The sequence below is a fragment of the Grampus griseus genome (assembly GCF_964374135.1).
Source record: "Grampus griseus genome assembly, chromosome: 15".
In the NCBI taxonomy this organism is placed as follows: domain Eukaryota; kingdom Metazoa; phylum Chordata; class Mammalia; order Artiodactyla; family Delphinidae; genus Grampus; species Grampus griseus.
The window spans coordinates 73853108-73877714 of NC_139009.1; the positions used below are offsets into that span (position 1 = coordinate 73853108).

General features: G+C 46.1%; 1 protein-coding gene across 1 annotated transcript in view; it reads right to left on the bottom strand.

Moving 5' to 3' along the window:
• TRABD2A (TraB domain containing 2A) overlaps nt 1–9326 on the bottom strand; it is a 53990-nt gene extending 44664 nt beyond the window's left edge. The window contains 1 exon segment of the mRNA XM_082672763.1: nt 8983–9326. Within this exon segment, the coding sequence (XP_082528889.1) occupies nt 8983–9090 (108 nt within the window). The 5' untranslated portion in view covers nt 9091–9326.
• Between the last annotated feature and the right edge of the window lie 15281 nt (nt 9327–24607).

Genomic DNA, 24607 nt, shown 5'->3' on the forward strand with positions numbered 1-24607 from the left:
TGGCCCCGAGTGTCTCTCAGTCTCAACAGCGGGCATTTATGAAACATCTGTTTATTAAGAGCTACTGTACAAAGAAGTGCACAGGGCAGCCCTCAAGGAGTTCAAGTGTAAAGGTCAGATATATGCATGCGGCGAGCCCCACATCAAGCAACCCAGAAATGTGAAAATCCAGGTTTTATAGGAAAGAATATTTGGAATTCATTCTCTGTCAAAGGCTTCGTTTCAGCAGCCTTTTAAGTAGCATGCTTTCCTGGATTGTGGGGTTTCAGTTTACTGTCAGCTCTCATTACGTATCATAGTTATGTTCTATAAAGTCACTGTGAACACTGAATTACTGGATACTGAACCACTGCTCCTAGGGGAAACACAGGGTTAGGTCCCTGCGAGCCTCTGGTCACAACACTTTACTCAACAGAGCAATACATAACCTTGTTTTCTGTTTTATGTGTGCTTCTGTTGAAAAGCACCTTCTTTAGTATATTTTGTTGACTTGTGAACATTGAACTCATAGCCAACAACACCGTAACTCATGCCTGCATGAGGCTCATCTAACTCACGTATTTTCTCACTAAGGCACATCACTGCCCTCCTGTGCTTAGGAACACTAGACAGCACTTCATTTTGAACAGTGAAATCACCTCCAAGAAGCACAAAAATGCAAAAAAAAGTGGCACTAAGTAAACTACAAAAAGTACACTTGTTTACTTGTTTCTAGTTTGAGGGGTGAAGAGACAAGCCAGAGCACTGACTCATTCGACCTCCGCTGGGCGCCTGTGCATCCGGCCATTCAAATTTTTTTGCAGTTCTGGGCACATCTGCACGTGAAAGTGAAAGCACCACAAGCTTGGGGTTCACAATTTTAGCAAGTCGGCAAGTTCACAAACATGAAATCTACAAATAATGAGGGTCAACTATATTTGCACTTCTGTGTCATTGTTTCAGCAGCCGCAACCTGGTCTCAAATGAAATATTACACAGAATCTCAAAATATAAGACCGATGAGGGTGGAGCTGGCTGAAGCAGGGGCCCTACTCTCTTCAGCCTGCTCTTCTCCACCTGTCCCCCTGTCACCTTCACAAAAACACCATGGGACCACTCAGAGGAGAGCAGAGGCAGGGAAACACGTGGGCTGGGGTGACATAACAGCAGGGGGAGGTCAGGGGCCAACAAGCCCACAACTTTCCACAAAGGACATTGGCTAAGCAGCCTCAGCAGTGCTGGCCACAGGGGAACAGGCCTGGTGCCCCAGAAGGGACTTTTCCAAAGAAACTAGAAATCCTGATATTAAATAAAATCTTCCAGTTGGGAAATGAGACCTCAGTTTTCTCAAAACACCATGCACGCCAGATGGAGCTTATCTCATTAGCCTCCAGCCTGTGACCTTGTTTTATAAAGTATTCAAATTATAGTTCTGCTCACACACCCAGCTTTTCAAGAATGCACTAATTATGCTCAATTCTGCTTCTGTCTCAGCCACCCCACTGAGGTTTGGTTTTTTTTTTTTGCCGTGCTACATGGCTTGCGGGATCTTAGTTCCCCAGCCAGGGATGGAACTCAGGTGGTGAAAGTCAGATAATAACCCCTATCATAAGTAATGGTAATAAACAAGTTAGACAAGTAAAAGTTAAATGACTGAACGAATGAGAGAAAAAACACATTTTTTAAATAATTTTTAAAACCTGATCCTTTTTGACCCACCTCCTAGAGAAATGGAAATAAAAACAAAAATAAACAAATGGGACCTAATGAAACTTCAAAGCTTTTGCACAACAAAGGAAACCATAAACAAGACCAAAAGACAACCCTCAGAATGGGAGAAAATATTTGCAAATGAAGCAACTGACAAAGGATTAATCTCCAAAATTTATAAGCAGCTCATGCAGCTCAATAACAAAAAAACAAACAACCCAATCCAAAAATGGGCAGAAGACCTAAATAGACATTTCTCCAAAGAAGATATACAGACTGCCAACAAACACATGAAAGAATGCTCAACATCATTAATCATTAGAGAAATGCAAATCAAAGCTACAATGAGATATCATCTCACACCAGTTAGAATGGCCATCATCAAAAAATCTAGAAACAATAAATGCTGGAGAGGGTGTGGAGAAAAGGGAACCCTCTTGCACTGTTGGTGGGAATGTAAATTGATACAGCCACTGTGGAGAACAGTATGGAGGTTCCTTAGAAAACTACAAATAGAACTACCATATGACCCAGCAATCCCACTACTGGGCATATACCCTGAGAAAACCATAATTCAAAAAGAGTCATGTACCAAAATGTTCATTGCAGCTCTATTTACAATAGCCCGGAGATGGAAACAACCTAAGTGTCCATCATCGGATGAATGGATAAAGAAGATGTGGCACATATATACAATGGAATATTACTCAGCCATAAAACGAAATTGAGCTATTTGTAATGAGGTGGATAGACCTAGAGTCTGTCATACAGAGTGAAGTAAGTCAGAAAGAGAGAGACAAATACCGTATGCTAACACATATATATGGAATTTAAGAAAAAAAATGTCATGAAGAACCTAGGGGTAAGACAGGAATAAAGACACAGACCTACTAGAGAACGAACTTGAGGATATGGGGAGGGGGAAGGGTGAGCTGTGACAAAGCGAGAGAGAGGCATGGACATATATACACTACCAAACGTAAGGTAGATAGCTAGTGGGAAGCAGCCGCATTGCACAGGGAGATCAGCTCGGTGGGAGGGGACCGCCTGGAGGGGTGGGATAGGGAGGGTGGGAGGGAGGGAGACACAAGAGGGAAGAGATATGGGAACATATGTATATGTGTAACTGATTCACTTTGTTATAAAGCAGAAACTAACACATCATTGTAAAGCAATTATACTCCAATAAAGATGTAAAAAAAAAAAAAACAACCTGTTAACGGTTGAATTAGTATTAAGAGATGAATGGTGTACAGGGTCTCAGCCAGTCCTCAGGCATCCTCTTAGGGAGTAATGAGAGTCCCCAGGGTTATTTAAATACTACTTCAAAAAGCCACATGGAAACTGTAGTCTACAGAAAAATGGTTGCCAAAGGCTAATCAAGCAATCAAATGTCTCACTGCTGGTTAAAATTAGATCAAGCTGGTAGAAAAACACTGGTTAGACAGTAATCAAAAGCTGAGGTTGACAGTTATGTCTTTGGTTCATTTTAAATGGGTAACAGAATAATTACCTTTAAATGCAACTGGTTTGCCAGAGCCTGGCTTCCAAGCATAGGTTTAGTTTGTTTTATTTGTTCATTTTAGTGGGAAGAGTTGGTGATCAAAGGGGTCTTGGATGATGATACGATTGGAGACCACTGACCTATACATCTGGTTACACAAGTTCCACACAGTCTACCAAAGGGCTTCTACACAGTTTCCAACTGGAGACATGGCAAATAGTTGAACTATTATTATTAAACACATGGGCACCTGATTCATTGTCATCTATTAGGAGACCATGATAGTAAACAAATATATTCCAAGAAAAACCAAACCCATACTGCAGGATCATAACATGGGGTTGGTGGGGAGTGGTGAGGGGGTGTTTCATTTTGGTTTGGTTTTGGACACTTAATGTCCCTAGTGTCCCATCCTACCTCAAAATGCCTACACTTCTCTTCAGGAACAAAGTCTGTTCAATTACATGTATCCATTCTTAGTTTCTTATTTATTTTATTGTTGTCTTTTCAACCAGTATGAGTCTAAAAATAGGGTTATTGTGTGATCTTTTCACTGAAAACTGCTCAGCTTTTTTTTATATATAATATTTTTCTAAGAACATTTCTTGGTTGATTTTTTTTTTTAATATTTATTTATTTGGCTGCATCAGGTCTTAGTTGCAGCTCGCAGGCTCCTTAGTTTCGGCTCGATGGCTCCTTAGTTGTGGCATGCGAACTCTCAGTTGTGGCACGCATGTGGGATCTAGTTCCCTGACCAGGGATTGAACCCGGGCCCCCTGCATTGAGAGCGTGGAGTCTTAACCACTGCGCCACCAGGGAAGTGTCTGCTCAGGTTTTTTAAAAAACAGTACTCATGTTCTGGCATCCAGCCATGCACTGACAGTCATGATGCTGAAAGCAGCTGGCTGATACTGACTGTTCGCCGTGTGCCAGGCACCATCCAAGCGTTGCACATGGATGGTTCTGCTGCGTTTGTTCAACGCTCATTTCTTTCCCAACTATCAATGCTGTGCCCCCCAAGCGCCAGGCACGGCTCTAGGCACGAGGCACTAGGAATACAGCAGTGAATGAAGTATGGGTCTCTGCCTCCGGTATGTTAACGGTAACTGCTGAGGAGAACACAGAAGCAGAAGGGGAACAGGAAGTACTAGTGGAGGAGGGATGTTGTCTTAAATAGGGTGACCAGGGAAGTCCCTGAATGTCCAGTAGGTCATTTAAGCCTTGCCGTGAAGGAGGTAAGAGGTCAAAGTACAGGACTATCTGGGAGCAATCCCTCCAAGAGGAGGCAACAGCAAGTGCAAAGACCCTGGGGCAGAAAGGCCCTCAATGTGTTGGAGGAGCAGGAAAGAGGCCAGCATGACTGCAGCTGGACAGCTCCAGAGGAAGGCAGGAGGCAAAGGTCAGAGAGGTCAACAAGGCCTGGCCGCACAGGGCCCCCGTGTCCCTGGAAGGGTGGAGGCTTTTATGCTGAGTAGGATGGAAGCTGGTGCAGGTTTTTAATGAGAGAAGTGAAACGACCTGAGTTAATGTGTTGACAGGATCACTCTGGCAGCTGTGATGAACAGACTACTGAGAGATGAGGGCAGATGAAAGAAGGTCAGTTAGGTAGTTACTGAGATGACCCAAGTGAGAGAACAGAGCAGTACTGACAGACTTGATGAGAAGTGATCAGAGATGGGATTCTGGCTGTATTCTGGGAGCAAGGGCCAACAGGATTTGCTGATGAATCAATTAATTAAAAGGATGAAGTTACCATCAACCCAGATGGAGAAGACAGGGTGGAACAGGATTCGAGGGAAGGTCAGAAGTTTGGTGCTGGTCCCGCTGAGTTGAAATGTCAAGCAGACATCCAAGTGGGGAGGTCGAGTGGATAGGCGGATACATGAGTCTGGAGTCTGGGAGAGATCTGGGCCCCCGATGAAAAAGAGGGTGTGGTCATTTCGATGTTATTTAAAGCCATAGGACTAGAGGAGATCTCCAAGGGACTAAGTGCAAACAGGAGAGAATGGGTCTAGAAATGGTCCAACCTTGTGAAGTCAAGGGAAAGAAGAGAAGCCAGAAGAAGAGAAGTGGCCAGCGAGGTAGCAGGGAAAATCAGAAGAGCAGGAAGCCCACTGGAGGAAGAGCTTCGGGGAGGAGACAGTAAGCCAGTGGGTTGGATGTGGTTGATGGACTAAATAAGCCGAGGATTTGGGCAACTGACCTCTGGATAGAGCAACACGGAGGTCGCTGGCGACCCAGACAAGAACGGTTTTCGTGGCATGGTGGGGGTGAACGCCTGCCCGGTGCCCACATAGGAGAGATGGGGAAGAGAGGAAGAGGGAGGATACACACCTAAGTAAGACACTGGCTGTTTCCAGACGGAGACATCGAGGCCTTGAGAGGTTTATTATGCTACAGAAGGTCTCATAGCTGCTAAGCAGTGGATCCAGGATTTGAAGCCAGGGAGGCTGGCTCCTGAGCCCCAGGTTTTAAACACCGTATCAGGCGGCCTTAGCATGCAGCAAACATCCCCCGCGATTCAGACTTACATCTTTTTCAGTTCGTACTCTGCTAGGTGCACCATCGCTCGGGAGGACCACCTGACTCCACATCTAGAGAGGCTCTGTCCAGCTCCCCATTTGGGGCCTCACTGACCTACCCAGATGAACCCACACTGACATCTTTCACTCCTCAGGGGGCCATCCTTTCCCATTCTCTCTTTAAGGGATAACACAGCTTGGGGGGTGGGGGGCTTTGCCACTTTTTTTTTTTTTTTTAAGCCAGGGGTTTTAAAGTGGTTTTAAAGAAATGATCCTTATCCTGTGGAGCTTCTTCAATACATGGAGTTCTGTTCTGACCCGGGAGGGCACCCTGTCTCCCACTCTGGCTACTGACACCTGTCTACCAGGCCCTTCTGAAAGGCGAGTCTTCAGGGCTTCTGATCAGGGAGCTCTTACCTTGTCTTTGCCCACAGGTGAGCCCCTAGGCTGCTGCACTGATCTTAGGGGTGCAGCTGCCCCTGCCTCACACCGACACCCTCGGGGGAAGGGCTATTTGTCTCCATAAAAGAAAAACAAAATGGCTCTACCACCCCCCTTTCACTGTAATTGTGGCCCCTACCTACTACTAGAGGGAGTCATTATCTTAACATTCTGATGATTTCAAAGGAAAAAAAAAAAAAAATAACACCATAACAGGTTTCTTTTAAAAGAAGAAGACATGTCCATGGATGACAGAGACACACGAAGTTCTGCGGACTGAATCACCTTACCGGAGATTTTAACACACGTGTGTAATCCATACAATGACGTAAAGTAGCACAATGACAGCTTGTGTAACGTGGGCTAAATCCCTAAGCCACGGGCCCGCTCAGCTCTTCCCATCCAGCTCCTGGACCTGAGATAACTGCTCTTTTCCAAGAGGACCCTTCAGCAGACCAGCTGGAATGATATTAAAGTAAGTTGGCTTTAGTGTGCCCTTTTCATTTGAGAAATATTTATTTAGCATCTACTATGGCCAGGCACTCTTGTATGCACTGGGGATGCAGCAGCAAACAAAAATTCCTATGCTCATGGAGATTGGAGGGGGGGCAATAAACAAACATTTTTATCAGATGGTGGTTAAGTGCTACACAGGAAAATAAAGTCGGAAAAGCAGATAGGAGGGCAGGGTGGCCGGGGAATGGGGGCGTGACATAATCTTTAATAGGTAATCGGGAAGGGTCTCATTGAGAGAATTTGAGCAGAGCCCAGACGGAAGTATGGGAGCAAGCATGTGGATATCTGGGTGAAGAAACAGCAAATGTGAAACAACGCTAGCAGGAATGGTAAGAACGCTCCAGAGTTGTGTTTGAGTGTTGATAAGGACAGACTCAACCTGTGTGGCGGACTTTGGCTCAGAAAACCTCTCTAATGATTAATGAAAGTTGAAAACCAAGCCAGCTATCAAGCCACAGTCCTTCCAGAAAGCTACAGGAAGCTGCCACACCGGATGGGAGGCTGGATTCCAGACCCTCACTCTACAATCTCAACACCCCAACCCCCTGGGGGACCCACCCACGGTGCCCTCTACAGCCTGCAGGTCAAGCAGACAGCCCTGCCACTGACTGACCTTCTGACCTCCACACAGGACAAGGCAGTTTGCCCACAGAATAGAACACTGATTCTCAAAGTGTGGTCCAGGGACTTGTGAATGTCCCCAAGTCCCTTTCAAGCAGTCTGTAAGATCAGAACTATTTTCATAATAATACAAAGATATTTTCATTCTCTCACAAGTGTACAAACAGAATTTTCTAGAGGCTACAAGTCTCTAGATAACATCACCCTCCGACAGTCAATGACATGTGTGCTTGTGTATTCTTGCGTTTTATTAATATTTCCATTAACCCACACAAGTGTTTTACTATGAGACCAAAAATTATGAGAACTGACAGAACAAAAGACCCACGAAGACAGATTCAACAGAAGGGAGAAACAGAGACCTTATCAAGACTCACTCCATAATATTATTACAAGTTGGTAATAGATTCGCAAAAGTGCAAAGCACTCTGCTTTCTTATGAAAGGATGGACTTCTGCCTTGTATAACAAGCCCGCAGCTGCCACACCGCAGCAGAGTTTGGAACGATCCCTGGTGAGGATTTCCCTCTTCGGCCTCCACGCGTCCACGCGTCCGCAGCCCAGGGCGCCCTAGGAACACAGTGCAGCTTCCCGGGCAGCCCTGTGCGCCAGGAACGGCTCAGTGAGGTCACCTTCTCCCTTGCTGTGGTTAAGACGATGAATAAAATCACGGAGGGAAGTGGACGCGGCCCCGGATGCTGCGCAGGTGTCACCGAAGGTGGGCAGACCCCTGAACTCCGGCAACCGGCGTTCGAGGGCGCTCAGTCTACGATCACCCTCCCCAGCGCCAGGGATCCACAGAGACTGGACCCACCGATGTAAACTCGCAAAAGTCAACTTCCACGGAGCTCAGAAGAGAGGGACTTCAGACCTGCAGAAAATTCCGAGCGTAGGAAAATTGATCAGGAAATGGAAACGCTCTTCTCGAAAGAGGCTCAGCCCCGGAGACGCCAGACCTGCCGGGTTTCCGTTCGGCTTCTGCTCCTATAGGGCTGGGTGGACACGGGCAGGTCACTGGGGCTCTCTCACCTCGGCTCCCCTCACCCCAAAACGCTGATGCGAAGATCTAAGGAGGCGCCGGGTGCGTGAACGCTAGGCTGTCAGACCTGGTCTCTCCACGAACGCGCTCTGTAACCTGGAGCACAAAAGTCCCTCTCTGAGCCTCAGTTTCCCATATCAGTAAAACAAGGGGGATGGCTTCAGCTCCCCCCACATTCCACCTAACTCAGGCACTGAATAGACGAAGGTTAAATCAAGCAGCTGCTGGGGGCTATTACCATTTAGAAACAAGCAGAAATGAAACGCTAGGGACGAGCAGGCAGAACAAACTTAAAAGTAAATGTGCCCAAGTCCCGGGCCCACTGGGTCTTCGCGGATTCGTCCCTCAAACGCCAGCGAAGCAGGCTGGCGAGACCCGGGGGACCCGACCCGAGACTCCCTTCGGCTGACGAATGGCGATGGCTGCGGGACAGGGTCTCTCGTGTGGCCGGAGTTCTGCACCCCCGCCGGAAAGGGGAACCCGGGGGCTCGGCAGGAAGCGCGAGCTAGGAGGCGCCGCCGTGCAAAGTGGGAGCCCGACCCGCTGAGTCGGCTCGGGGTCCAAGAGCACGGGGCTCAGTGCGGTTGGGAAGGTAACCACCCCCAGGAGGTGCCGGGAGGCCGCCGCGCCCGCGCCCGCTGCGCGCCTTACTTGGGCCTTGAGCTTGCAGTTGGCGGAGGCGGGCGCGCCGTGCGGAGGGGCTGCGCTCGCGGGCAGGAGGCAGAGGGTCGGCATCAGGAACCAGCTCCAGGGACTCATCCTCCTCTCGGTGGCTCCGAGGCCTGGGGCGCAGAGGGAAGGAGGGACCCAACAGTGGCCTCCCGGCTCGGCTAGCCCGCGGCCGCTGGGCTGCGTACTCGCCCGGCGCCCGCCATGGCGCGCCGGGCTCGAGGAGCCGGGGGCGCTCGCCCCTTTCCCCGCGCCTCTCGCCGGCTCCCTCCGCGGTTAGCGCGACCGCCTCCGGGCGGGGCTCACCCCCAAGCCCGGAGGCGGCGGCCAAGTGAGGCTGAACCCCGACCCCGCCCAACCCCTCCGCCGCCCGTCTGCCCTGAGCAGAGGCAGCCGCGGGATACGCGGCCCCAGTTCTCCCGCCCAAACCCTGCCCCGGCCGCCGGCCACCCCGTGAACCAGAAGGGAAAAGTGAGGCTCCAGGACTGTCTTCTAAATTCAACCGAAAATCGTACTAGCTCCTGCCCTTACGTCTGCGTTCACGCTGCCAATTCTGAGGGTGGCTCTTGATGGAAAGAAATAGACCAAAGAAATAAATGAAAGGCTATTTTTAAAGGCAAGTTCATGTAAACAAAGGCAATCGCAGGGAAGTTTTGTCTGTAAAAGAGGAGACTAGTCAGTGTGTGCATTCAGTTAAAACCCGGAACCACGAAAACCGGCAGTCCATCAAGTGCCCTCTTAAGGGATTCGGGAGAGTAATAGGAAGGATTAACAGCGAACTCGAAGGATTACTGCAAAGATTAAATGAGGACATTTAGGACGCACATAATAGGTCTGCAAAACGTGGTCGCTCTCTTTCCGCTTTAAACTCCCCAAGGGGTTTTTTCCAGCAGTGACCCTTCAGGAAGAAAAAGTTATAAAAGCAACTGGTTGTGCCCGGCCTCTCCCACCTCCCACCCAAGGCCTGGGTGCACTCCACCACCTTCCTGTACAGCCCAGACTCCTGCCCGATTAACTTCTGAGTGGTGTTCAACGGAGCATTCGTAGGCAGGGTATCTTAATTGTTTTAAGTCCCCGTCCATTTTGGGAATCTGATGTAAACTTTGGAGAATCGCGGGGGCGGGGGGGGGGCGGCGATTTGCTCACAGTGGGAGGAGGAGTTTTCTGAGCCTCTGGTGCCCATCAGCAGTACTTCCAGTTAAGAGCCCCAGGTTTTTAAAAGGCAAGTTTTTCAAGCTTTCATTCAGGTTTTCCAGATGTGTGTGTGTGTGTGTGTGTGTGTGTGAGAGAGAGAGAGAGGGAGGGAGGGAGGGAGGGAGGGAGGGAGGGAGGGAGGGAGGGAGAGACAGAAGGAGGGAGAGGGGGAGAGAGGGAGAGGGGGATTGAGAGAGAGATCTCAAACTTTTCCCTATTCTAAATTCGAGTGAGGATTTGCTTTCTGGAGTTGACTCTCTCTCCTGTCTTGAAATAACTCCTTCGTTTCAGCCCGGCGGCAATCATTGGTCCCCAGCCGACCCAGAAGGCAGCCTGTCCGGGTTTTCAAGTTGCCAGCGCTGCCACCTACTGGAAAAGGAAGTTCTCTCTGGTTGTGAGATGCAAGCATCAAGAACTCAAAAGGAAGTGATTAACTATTATTTCATACTTTTTCCCCCACTCCAAATGAATTCTCATCCAATCAGCTGTGTCTAGAGGGAAGAGGGGGAGGAATAATGTGTCAGAAAACATGACTGAACTTGTTAGTCTTCTTACTGTCTCTTTTCTGTTCCTTTGATTTCTACTCTTACCTTTATTATTTCCTTCCTTCTACTTACTTTGGATTTACTTTGCTCTTCTTTTTCTAGCTTCTTAAGGTGGAACCTTAGATCACTGACTTTTAAACTTTCTTCTTTTCTAATACAAATATTTACAACTATAAATTTCCCTCAAAGCACTGCTTTAGCTGCATCACACAGATTTTGAAAAGATTTATTTTCATTAGCATTCTGTTGGGAGTACTTTCTAATTTCCCTGGTGATTTTTTTTTTCTTTGAACATGGATAACTTAGCAGTATGTTACTTGACTTCCAGGTTATAGATTTTTCCTAGATATTTTGTTTTTACTGATTTCTAATCTAGCTCCATTATAATTATACTCTGTATAATTTCAAATAGCTTAAATTTGCTGGGATTTATTTCAAGGCCCAGAATATAGTCAGACACTGAGTTTGAAATGTCTAGTATATGGATAACTTTGTTTGGTTCTAACATTTTTGAGGTGGAGCTTCCTGCCTTAGTCAGACCCATCATTAAGGAAGATTTATTCTATAAGACACTCAGTGTCCAAACATTCAGTAGAATCACATCTACCCTACATACATTGTCCCCTAACACTCCAGGGTGCTTCCCCAGACCTGGTGACAGGCAGGTGGGCATGGCCTGGTCCTCACTTGCCTTCTAAAGACATCTAAGCTGAAAGTCTTCCTTGCTTCCCTTTCATCGTCAGAAAGGAGATGCTAAACGTCCCTGTAGCCTCCCCTCTGCCTATGCACAGAGTTTCTGTATCAGGTTCACCTCCCCCAAGTATTGTTCTTGGTCCATACCTCTCACATCCCACTGCCAAAGACCTGGATGTTTTTAATCCTTTCCCTCCTCCTTCTATTTCTCCTTCACATACAGTTGATACCCCGGAAACCCTCCTTCTGTCCACCTACTCTTAATTTCTTCCTTTGTGCCCCTACCAATGGCTTCCTGAATTTACACCAACCTGTGAGTCTTGGTCCCTTCATAGCAGTCACCTGAGGAAATTATGCCCTGGATATCTTTTTGCTCTTTCCCCAAAATCAGATCTTTCCTCAAAAGCAAAACTTTCAGGATACACAGAGGATTTGCTGTGGCTTCTGCTGCACCTCTGTGCCTTTGCCCTGCCTGGCTTGGCCAGCCTGCAGCCATCCAAGTCCTGAGGCACTTACCGCACCGCAGGCTTCCCAGAATGGTCAAAACAGCTGCCTCCTGGTATTCATACTTTTGTTTAACCCCCTGTCCTTGAGTGTGAGCTGGACCTGGGACTTGCTTCTAACCAATGGAATGTGGCAAGAGGGATGGAATGTGCAAGGAGTGCCAAGGTTGCTAGAGTCTCTCTCCATTGCTGTCTTTGAAAAAGAAGTTGCCTCCCCTAATTCTGCCAACAACCTGCAAGAGCTCAGAAACAGATCCTTCCCCAGTGGAGCCTCTGCTGAGAACCCAGTCCTGGGAAACACCTTGATTGCAGCCTTTTGTTACCCTAAGCAGAGGATCCGGTTAAGCTATGCCTGAACTCCTGACCCAGAGAAACTGCAAGATAATAAATGTGTGCTGTGTGAAGCCACTGAGTTAGAGGTGATCTGTTACACAACAACCGAAAACAAATACACCAGGTGAAGCAGGGTGCCAAGGAATTCCCAGGAGTTCCAGCATGGTGCTCCACCATCAGGGTGTGTTTTCGAAGTGGGCAGCTGAAGACGGATTTCCTACACTTCTAGGTCTTCAGACTCCATGCATTCCTGGAAGGGGGCTAGAGTTTTGCCACACTCCCTTGGTCACCCAAGGTTGGCACCAGAACTTCTAAGTGAGAAAGGGCGGCAGTCATCCCAAAGCTGCATTGGCTTAGTCAGTACACAGATCCTGAGAAGGAAGAAACATCCCCTGACAGCCAGAAACTGACCTGGCTCTATCAGTGAGGACTTGGTTGGCAATATCCACAGCCAGGTTGTGGTGTTCTCCTGCTGAACGTAAATAATTGACAGAATATCAACATCTGCCAAGGCCACTCTGTGACTATGATGGATAAAGACAAAAACAAGCCCACTCCACGATCGTGTCACAACACAGACAAAACACGAACACTATCCAAACCACAGAAAGGACTAAACATCCCCTATCCTGACTAATGAGTGACTGCCGCTTCTTTACCAACCCCAGCTCTAGCCTGCATCATTCCCCCCACCTTATAGACAAGATGTGTTAAGATGCTGTTATGGGCTGAACTGTGTCCCCACAAAATTCATATGTTGAATCCCATACCCCTGTATCTCAGGAGGTGACTATGTTTGAAGATAGGGTCTTTAAGCAGTGATTATGTTAAATGAGGCTGTTAGGGTGGGTCCTAATCTAATCTGACTGCTGTCCTTATAAGAAAAGGAAAATTGGACACACAATAGATTTGGACACACAGGTGCCCTCGGATTTGGAGGGATGATCATGTTAGGACACAGCAAGAAGGTGACCATCTGCGAGCCAAGGAAAGAGAGCTCAGGAGAAACTAAATCTGCCAACACCTTGACTGTGGACTTCTGGCCTCCAGAACTTGAGAAAATTAACTTCTGTTGTTTAAGCCACCCAGTCTGTGGTATTTTTGTCATGACAGCCATAGCAAACCCACATAGATGCTCAGTCAGAATTACAACCACTTCCTGAAAACATTTAATCTAGAGCAAAGCCCTGCTTCCTTGAACTTCCCCCCAGGTCACCTAAAAACACAAGCCAAATCCTATAACAAGCCCTCCCAGCACCCTCTTACCGAGATGCCCCACAGTTCCCCAAGGTATGTGTTCTTCCTGGTTGCAAAGAGCAGTAAATCCAACTAATTCAACTTCAGGTGTGTCTCTGGTGGTCTTTGCCTGAAGGGTGTTGATAACTACAGTTCTGCTTGGGGCCACTTCAACACCTCCCCTAACCATCCCTTGTGCTTCTACTGGTCTTACATCAGACCTGACCTAAGGAGAAGGTTTCCCATTGTTGGCACATTTCCATTCTCCGCCCCCTCTTCCCCCTCTCCAGCCTCTCCCCTCCCCGCATCCGCGTGGGTGACAGGGTGCTGAGGTGAATGGTCCCTTGCTCCTTGAAACCTGGCACAACTTTGGTGCCAGGTGTGAATGATTTTTGACAGAAGGGGCTTAATGGTGAATCAGGATGAACTGAGGCCTCCTGGTAGAGCACTGGAGACACTGTGAATGGTCACTGCTCAGCTAGCTCCTGGCTCAGGCTTACTCTGTGGACTATATAAGCAGAGGCAAGTAGCTGAATTACCAGACATTGGAGAGAATTTTTTTTTTCAGAGAGGGGAGGAAAGACAAAGAGACTAGAGACAAAGGAAACTGGAGAAGGCTACTGGGGGGGAAAAAGAAAGCAGAGATGTTGGCCACTGAGGTTTTTATGATGTTTTATTGTCCATAACTAATGAAAATTTAGTAAATTTCAGGACAATTTTAAAATTTAGTAAAATTTCAGGAAAATTTAAATTACACACCAATCCTAGGGAGGTGGGTTTTGGGGTCTCTGATAGTACAGCATTTAGCTTCAAGGGGCCCTGGGGAGGAGAGAAGGCTTCCAAAGAGGAACCAGTCACACACAAGTGACAACAGTCTAAATGTGTCAGTTTCACTAAACAAAACTACAGACTTTTTTTAAAGTGACCTAAATGATGGGTGCATTTTTACATGACAGGTGACTGATTGTTCTTTAGAAGCTTTCAAAAGCTCTAACTTGCTACACAATGTATGTTTGGTGTGCATTATATTGATGTTTTTGTCCCCAGTGGTTCCTGCATCCCTTCCAGAAACTGCTACATTCATTTCTTCAACACACTTACTAAATACATGAGCATTTCAATGCCAAGTGAGGGGTTTAGAATGATGACTCGAACAGACAGGACGCCTGGCCCCCTGGAGTACTGCTCTCCTCCCAGGATGCTCATCAGACTCAACCTGGGAGACTTCCAAATCTACTGAGGCCCAGGCCCACCGCTGGTTAGTTAACCGGCAACCTTCTGGGGGACTGTGGCCCCAGCATCAGTTTTTTGGGTTTTTTTGCTTTTGTTTTTTCTGGGGGCCGTGCCGCGCAGCTTGCGGGATCTTAGTTCCCTGACCAGGGATTGAACCCGCGCCCTCAGCAGTGAGAGTGCGGAGTTCTAACCACTGGATTGCCAGGAAATTCCCCCAGCATCAGTATTTTAAAAGCAGCCCTGGTGATGCTATGTGCAGCCAAGATCAAGAGACAGACCGACAAAAAGAAAATTACAAGGTGGTGGAATGTGTGCAACAAAGGTCCATGGCCACCCATAACCAAGCCCTCCTTCCAGGGAGAGCCTCCCAGTGGAATGTTATCTCAACAGAGACCTACAATTTGAGTAGGAGTTAGCAGGAGAACAGCATTCCAGGGAGAGGGAATGGTGCAGGCAAAGACCAGAGGTGTGAGTGAGAGCTAGCTAGTTCATGGAATTCAGCCTGGTGGACCCATCAGTGGAAGCAGGTGATAGGGAGACAGGGAGATGCCAAGCACTAGCTGGTGAAGGGCCTGCACTCTGGGCAGAGTTGGCCCCCGTCCACAAGGCACTGTTGAGCCCCCAAGAGTCCCAAGCAGAGGAGTTGCACAATCGAATGTGCACTTTAGAAGGATCCCTCGGGCTACAGCGGGGAGGGGAGATCGGAGGTCGCAAGAGTGGAAGTGGTAAGACCAGTCAGGAGAGGCGATGGGGACCCAGACCAGGCTCTGGCAGGGGACGAAGAAAAGTGAAGTGACATCAGGGAAGTGAAACCCACCAGCCGGGTGGTGACTTCGATGTGGGAGAGAGAAGAAACTTCCCAGAATTAGCCCCCAGAAAGGGCCTCCAGACCACACTCTCTGGCCTCTACTCAGCAGCCTTAAGAACCCCAATTCAAAAGTGCTCAGACGGTCCTTCACGCAGCAAGAGCGGTAGGGGAAGGGGGGAGCCTGTCTCTCGTTTTCTCCGTGCTTAGGAACACCAACTTCTTCTAGATCTCCCCAAACTCCTTTATCCCAGCCTCCCCCTGAAGTCTCTTGAGCTCCCCCTGGCCTTTCCAGACCCCCTCCTAGTCTTGCCCACCCTTAGCAGAGTCTTATTGCCTCAGACGGTTTCCCTTTAGTCCAAAACTGTGAAAAAGCCCAACCAACCTGGAGTCCCACCTCATCTGTGCCACTTATTACCTGTGTGACCTTTGGCAAATCAAGTAACCTCGTGGAACCTCAGTAAACTTTAGCTTCTTCATCTGCAAAATGGGACTAATAATACTTGTCTCGCAAAGAAGTGAAGATCAGAACTAACATAATGTAGAAGAAGCCAAGCAAAGTATATAAAACTAAAAAGAAATGATGGGCTTCCCTGGTGGCGCAGTGGTTGGGAGTCCACCTGCCGATGCAGGGGACACGGGTTCGTGCCCCGGTCTGGGAAGATCCCACGTGCCGCGGAGCGGCTGGGCCCGTGAGCCATGGCCGCTGAGCCTGCGCATCCGGAGCCTGTGCTCCGCAACGGGAGAGGCCACAGCAGTGAGAGGCCCGCGTACCGCAAAAAAAAAAAAAAAAAAAAAAAAAAAGAAATGATACCCATGATATAGAAAAGCACATCATTTTTAAAAAGGCAAGAAAGAAGAAAGGACATAAGTCTGGTTAGACACTCTGCAAAGATCATAAAGAGGTTGAAGAAAGAAAGAGAAAGAGGGAGGGAGAAGTGGAGGGAGGGAGGAAAGAGAGAGAAAGAAAAATACAAATGTCAATAGATAGATGAGAAGCACCTCATTAATTTATTAAATAAAAGCAAATCACTTCTGGTGAAGGATGGTGGTCACGGTTGCACAGCAATAAGAATGTACGTAATTTCACAGAACTGTACACTCAAAAACGATTAAAATGGTAAATGTTGTTATGTATATTTTACCATGAGTTAAAAGATAAAATGAAATATTCCTTTAACAGAGCAAAACAAAACAACTAAGCACATTTTTCACCTCTTAAATTGGCAAAAGTAAAAGCATGCAACATCCAGTAGGAATGTAAAGGCTCTGTGCAAGGCCATTCAGCACCATTTAAAATATGCATGCCCTTTGACCTCGTTCTACCCTTTGTACAGATTCTGCTATAGGAATCTGTCCAAAGGAAATATTGACACATATGTGCAAATACACACACATCCCCCACAGTTTGGGAATCACCAAGCTGGACTCACTGAAGCATTAGAACGATAAGAAATCTCAAACAATCCTTATAATGAAAAGTTATTTGGCCGTTTGAGCAAATGAACGAATGAGGAAGATCTTTATGTTCACACCAAACTGGTGACTTCTGGGGAGCGACATCCGTTTTTACTCTCTATGCTTCTGTCCTGCTGATTTTTTTAATACCAAGCACAGCTTTTATAATTCATCTAATTTTAATGATTTTTTTTGACCGAATGCTTCTTGAGCACTCACTCCGTGGCTTGACCAGTTGGGAGCGTGCCTCCACTTCAAAACCTAACGACCTCCTCATTCTTCCCGGCGGCTACAGAACTCTCCAGAACCGAGCCTGCCTGCTAGTTTTCATGATCACAGATAATTCTGCAGGGAATAGTGCAGGGGAGAAAATCAGGGCTGAGGAAACCGTGGGGATAGTCATCATGCCTATGACTCGGACTTGTCTGTTAGGAGCAGTGGTCCCGAGTGGCTGGTCCCTTCCAAGAGATGGAATGTGCCACCAGCATCCCCAGCCACTGTCTCTCTGCTGTCCTCTGCCGTGACCCCCATTTGGCCCCTGAGACCTCATCAGCCTTTGAACACCGCCTTGGCATCTGGCAACTGATACTCTTACAATGGAGGGGGGAGGCTTCTCGTCCTTGCTTCTTCATTCCTTGCCACAGGTCTGTTGTTTCCCAGAATTGCAGATTCTTTTTGCCACATGAATGGTGATCAATAGGCGGCCCGGCCTCACAGACCAATGTTAGTAGCCTTGGTGAGTGAGAATCTCTGCCCGAATCCCTTCTAACCTGTAGGCCATAAGCCATTCTCTCCAGGGGCTCAGAGACCTGCTTTCCTTCTTCCTAAGAACCCTGTGGAACTTCCTTATAGCCCAGAATTCCAACCCAAGGGTGAGCTTCTTCCCAAGTCTGTATGGACACGCTTAGTCCAAGGACAGAGGTACGTCTACAGAGAAAAGTATATTTTACAGTCTTCCAGAAATAAGGCATCCATAAAATTATTTTCTCCAGTTGGCCCTTGTATACACACATGTACAACTTTAAAAAAAATACATTCTGGGCTTCATACTCGATATTTTTCCATAAAATAACTGCACGGACATGGACAGTGTCCCCAGCTGTCAAGAACCACCCGCCCTTGTTCAGGGAAGCAGAGCACAGCATAGAGAGGTTAAGTCCCTTGCCCAAGTCACTGCATCTAGTAGGTGTCAGATTCAAAGTCACATACTCTAACTTCAGAATCCAAACTTTCATCTGCTTCACTGTACCTCCTCTCATTACCAGCTCACATTTTCTTTAAGAAGGAGATATATTTGTTTATATTATTATTATTAAGATTTTTTTTAAACATACACAAAAGAAGGGGGAAGAGTATGAACCCGTGTGTACCTATCACCCAGCTTCTGAAGATCATATGAACATCTCTAGAGCCAGTGTTCCACAGAAGAGTTTGGGAATCCCAGACCTAAGCCAATGCGAGTAGCTCCTTCAGAACTTGGTCAGAAGAAAAAGTTGAGGGTGATCCAGGTGGTACCCAGGAGAAAGCAGACCAGACCCACAGGGGAACCAGAGGGGTCATGAAAGCTGAAGGGGCTGGGGGGGGGTGGAACTCAGAGTTCCTGGGGGGCTGCTGGCAGCAGTCAAGTTCCAACCCTAAGACATTCTTACCCTAAGTCCCCTGGGATGGACACTGTGAGGCACAGCCCAGATGCCCCTTCAAGGGAGGGCTTGCTGCCCTAGCTGGCTGAGAGCACTGTCGTCAGACAGAGGTCAGGTCCTTCAGTATTGTCTGAGCACCTCCAATGGCCGTCTCAGCCCATCTCGGGACAACTCTAGCTCCAGAGGCCAATTGGGGTGTCAAGAGGACTGAGACTGTCACAGCTTGACTTTTCCCTCTGCCCAATCTCACTTCTTTCCTCCCCTTTGACAGGAGGTCATCCTAGGGCACTCCTTAAGAAACATCCTGCACATTAAACCATCTCGGAGTCTGCTTCCCTGGAAACCCAACAAGCAACACTACCTTTCTCTAAAAATCATTATTAATGCAGTCACCCAAAAAGTCATCATATTGGGGCTGTGATAACTACTACACCCATTCATAGAAAACATACAGATATCAGGACAGGAGAAAGACAAAGCATATGGGAGAGACTTTTACATCATACGTGTCTGGGCAATATGCGACCCATATTTGGGGGGCGGGGGGGACGCAGCTTGCTCTATTTCTCTGGGAGTTCTTGGGAGCCCACTCCGGCATACGGGGAGTGGGTGAGACAATTAAATGTGATTCGGTCTCTTCCTGCTCAAAGCAGAGTCTCCTAGGGCTTCATTCAACTCTCCCCCACCACCCCGGGGAGAAATGCTCAGTCTGGGATCGTTCCTTCTCTTTTCCTTTTCCCCGAGGAGGTCCAAGGCCCAGAAGTTCACCTGTCACTGAAGCATCTGACGCTGGTGTAACTCAGAGCCTGTTTTCCTGGCTGACCTGATTTTGCAGGTTACCTGACATCTGACTGCCACTTTTCTTAAATCTCTGGCTTGGGCAGCCTTCCCTGGGGCCTTCTTCACAGGGCCAGTTCACCCCTGCTGTGGTGACACCCTCACCTCTGCAAACTTATCAGCCAGTCCCTCAGGGAACTTCCATATTTCTCACGGAGGCCCTGGGGCGTTCTTGGACCTCTTACACTCGGGCCAGCGGGTCCTGCAGGTCACAGGGAACTAGGTGTTCTCTAAGACCAGGCTGCCTGACTTCTGTGATGGTTTTTTTGATGTGTCAACTTGACTAGGTTATAGTCCTGGCTATTTATTGAATATATATATATATATATTCAATATGTACATACATAGTCAGGTGGTACGGTAAATGCTATGAAAAAATAATCAAGCTGGGTGAGGCTCTGGATACACAGGGAGGGACATTTAGCACAGAACCTAGCACATAGCTTTAGTTATTTCTATTAATGCCACTACATCACCCAAACCAGCTGGAGACCTCTCTCTGTCACCCACTACATCACATCCACTACTGCTTATTTTCTGTGATGATTAAGTCTCAAATTCTCCAGGTTTTTTATCCCCACCTCCACTCTGTGAGTCTGACCCTCATGATGTCTTACCTGGACAGCCTCCTCCATCCCTCTTTGCATCTTTCCTTGCTCCTCCCTGCCTCAATTCTGTTGAGATTTATACCAACATAGCTTCAAATCACTGCTCTTCCACTCAGGACCATGAGACCCCGGGCAATTTCCTTCGGTTCTATCTTAGTGAGCTTGGGCTGCCATAACAAAACATGATAGACTGGGTGGCTTAAACAAAAGACACTTACCTCCCACTGTTCTGGAAGCTGAGAAATTCAGAATCAAGGTGTCAGCAGTTTCAGCTCTTGGTGAGGGCCCTCTTCCTGGCTTGCAGACAGCCACTTTCTCACTGGTGCACACATGGCCTTTCCTCCGTGCACATGCGGGGGCGGGGGGGGGGGGAGAGAGAGAGAGAGAGAGCTCCCATGTCTCTTCCCCTTCTTAGATTAGAGCACTAATCCCATCATGAGAGCTCCACCCTCATGGCCTCATCTAAACCTAATTACCTCCCAAAGGCCCCACTTCCTAATACCAATGTATTGGGTATTAGGGATTCAACATACGTATTTTGGAGGGGACACAAACATTCAGTCCATAACAAGCTCCCTAGGTCTTTGTTTCCTCATTAGTAAAATGAGGGTAATGATACTCCCTCCCAAGGATGTCGTAAGGACTCAACAACCCAGTAGTAGTTGTGGTTGAGATCATTACTATTGAGATAACACAATTAAAACATATAGCACCAAACTAGCCACATAGAAAAGATTGCATAAATATCAGCTACTATTATTAGTGGCATTACACATGCCTTAAGACTCAGCTCAAGTGTCCACAGCCATGTGGACCAGCCCACGTCATCACTGAATCTGGTGTAGATTCGTCCTGTTATATCCATCACACATCATCATATCTATTTATTTACGAGTCTGTTTCCCATTACAGACCATGAACATCTCAAGGTTAGAGGTCAAGATGCCTTGGAAAATCCTGCACCTGTTCTGCTGCCCAGTCCCTGCCCAGCACCAGGAAATGCTTATTGAATAAATACAGGAGCAAATGAAAGAATGAGCCATGGCAAGTGAAACTCAGATTCCCAGGTAAAGGTTCCCTGGTTTACTCAACCGGTTACAACATGTATTGGCCCATGCTTTGGGGACAAAAGTTCGTATGTTTGCATCAGTTCACAAGAGAGCTAGGAGTCAGAGTTCCTGTCCTGGACCAAACTTGGCACCTGTACTGACATGTGATTTAAATGTTGGTGGGTGTTATCTGCTGAATGTGCCTCCTCCCCAAAGTCATAGGTTGAAGTCCTAACCCCCAGTACCTCAGAATATAACTGTATCTGGATATAAGGCTTTGAAAGAGATGATTAAATTAAAATGAGGTTATTAGGGTGGGGCTCAAATTCAGTCTGACTGGTGTCCTTATAAGAAGAAGGAATATGGACACACAGAGGGACATCGGGGATGTGCGTGCACAGAGGACGACCATGTGAGGACACGGTGAGAAGGCAGCCATCTACAAGCCAAGGAGAGAGGCCTCAGAGGAAGCCAAACCTACCCACACCTTGGTTTTGGACTTCTAGTGTACACAACTGTGAGAAAATTGATTTTTGTTGTTTAAGCCACAGTCTGTGGTATTTTGTTATGTCAATACAAATGGTAATAAAGTAGGTGGCTCCCCTCCCACTTCTGTATCTAGAAACCTCCCCTAACTTCCTGGCAAACATTTTCCAATCAATCCCAGATATCATCTGATTTTAACTTCAGGACTCTGACAGTTTTTTCTACCAATCACCACTATGCCCCAAATGACCCTGTCCCTTTAACCTGTCCAGAAACCTCTTTTGAAGAATTCATATTCAGCTTGGGAGCATTTATTGGGCAACAATGGAATGCAAAAATAGAACAATACTGAGACTAGCTCAGAAAATACTCCAGAGAAGTAATTAGCATAGTGCAGGAAAATTATCAAAATGAACCAAAGTAGTTGAACCACTCCCCTTCATATAATACTTCTCACCTACAAAATTCTTTCAGATAGTTGATCATGAGAGCTCAATTACTATCTTCATTTTTTAGATGAGGAAATTGAAGCTCAGAGAATGAAGTGACCGTCCAAGGACCCAGGGCTAGTACATAATGGTACCAGCACTTGGATCCAGGTCTCCTGAGTCCTGAGGTGCTGTCTGAGGTGCTTCATAAATATATCTACACCTTCATCAGAAAAGAGGGGTTTGCCTGAAAGCACACATTTACCACATTCCTTTCTGGAGGTACAGAAAAACCTTTTTTCTCCTTGCCTGTTATAAATTATTACTCCTTTCCCAGTAAAGCTTGTAATTGGCTTTTCATAAGGCTTCATTGGGAGGAAGCTTAGAAATTTGGCTCCAAGTCAAAGAGTAACACATTACATAAAAGAGACAGAAAAAGAATATGAATTTTCAAATGAGCAAATTAACTAAAAAGAAAATAGAAATTTCACATATTCTTTAAGGAGGAGGATAAAAAAATACAGTATGCAGAAGGGGGCAGTTTTCTAGAAATTATGCAAATTAAAAAGGAGTTAGAAATGAATGAAAATTGTGACAACTACAAAATTGATTCAAAAAGCAGAGAGAATTTATCCTACACAGACGCTTGCCCAGGTTTTGTTTGCTTTAATTCATTTGCATCATTGTTTGTGGTGGTCCCTTGCAGCAGACCCAGGCGAGGGGACCTGGCATTTTAGTGGACTCCCCTCCACACACAAACACCATGCAAACTCTGAGCACAGGCTTCCTCTGCTCTGTGTCCCGGAAGCAAAGGGTGACCGCGCCTCAGTGTCAGGGAGCTTTGTGGGCTGTGCTGCTGACAGCACCAAAAATGATGTGCTTCTGTGTTTGGGGATGATTGGAGTGATAGAGACATTTACCCAAGCTCTTCTGTCACTCAAACTTTTTCTCTCATAGATTCTTGCTTAATGATGATTCCCAGGAGTACCAAGTGCCCATTTTCTTGCTTCTTTTCCTGTTCCAGTCTGTGCCTCCAAAAATTAGCACAGGAATTCCTGCAGCTGCAGGAATCGCTCACAAATTAACACAGTATTCCCAACAGTTGCATATGCAGCTAAGGAATATTTTGCAATAGTAAACGGCTCATATTATTCTTTAATTTGTGTATGTGTAGGTCTGGACATAGCACTTATGAAGCAAAATACAGGTTCTTTCCATTGGCCACGAGATGGATGCTGAATGCCAGAACTACAAATAGTTTAGTTTTTATAAAATTATTCATTGAATTCAATTACACCTACAAAAATTTTAATTAACTTTTATTTTTTAAATGTTGATTTATAATTTTGAAATTTATTAAAAATTATTTGTATTTTGCCTTAGAATACTAGATAATGTTACTATTTTAGAAGAAAATATCCTGTTTAAAATATATATGAAATTTAATTTTTCTGTTTTTTACCTAATTGCATTCACATTTTTTGATGAAAATAAAGTGGATCCTCGTTATTCATGGATACCATAGTTGAGAATTACCTACTTGCTAAAATTTATTTTTAACCCCCAAATCAAGCTCACAGCAATTTTGTAGTCATATGAAGACATGCACAGAGCGCTGGAGTATTTGAGCCCCCGACACACACCTTCCCAGCGGAAGCCAAACAAGGCAACACTCTGCCTTCTTATTTCTGCTCTTATACTATAAATGTGTCCTTTTTTCCAGTCTACTTAGTACCTCGTTTTTCTCATTTTTGTTGGTGATTTCACTGTTTAAAATGGCCGGACCAGAGTGCTGAAGTGCAGCACTACTGTTCCTGAGTGTAAGAAAACTGCGATGTTCCTTACAGAGAAAAATGCACTTTTTACATGAGTTTTGTCCAGCCATTTTATGTCGTTGGTTGTGTGCATTCAATGTGAATGAATCAACAATATATACTAAATAAGTTGTCTTTCAACAGAAACACACACAAAAATAGCTTATGTGTTGATCAGCTGATGAAAATGTTCTGACCATAGGCTTACAGGAACCTAACTCTATTTCTTGGAGCAAGGGTTTGATATTCACTAATTCAGCATTGGTGGTGACTTTATAGTACAAAACTACCCTAAATAATGGAAATCGCCTATATGTTTAAATTTTGTACACTTTGAATACAATTACATTTTAATTTTTGTTTAGGTCATTACCATCTATAGAACACAAGTTATGTAAAAATCTTGTTAACCACACAGTCACTAATTATGCTTAAGTGAGACCAGGAAAAAAATTGTGGAATAAATTTCTAATAATGTATTAGAAATGTTTTTATTAGTATGTCTTAATTGTATTCTTCTTTTAAACATTCCCAGACCATCAATAGAACACCCAGACCTGCATAAGACTTATCAAATTCAATTATCTGTGAGATTTTGCCCACTTTCACTCATACAAAAACCATCACTTGTCACATTTTTAAAATTACATCATGAAATTGAATCTGTTATGCAGGAGGATAAAATATATTTTATTTAACAGTATGTTAGTTTGCTTTATAACTTAAATATTTAGACACTTGGTAT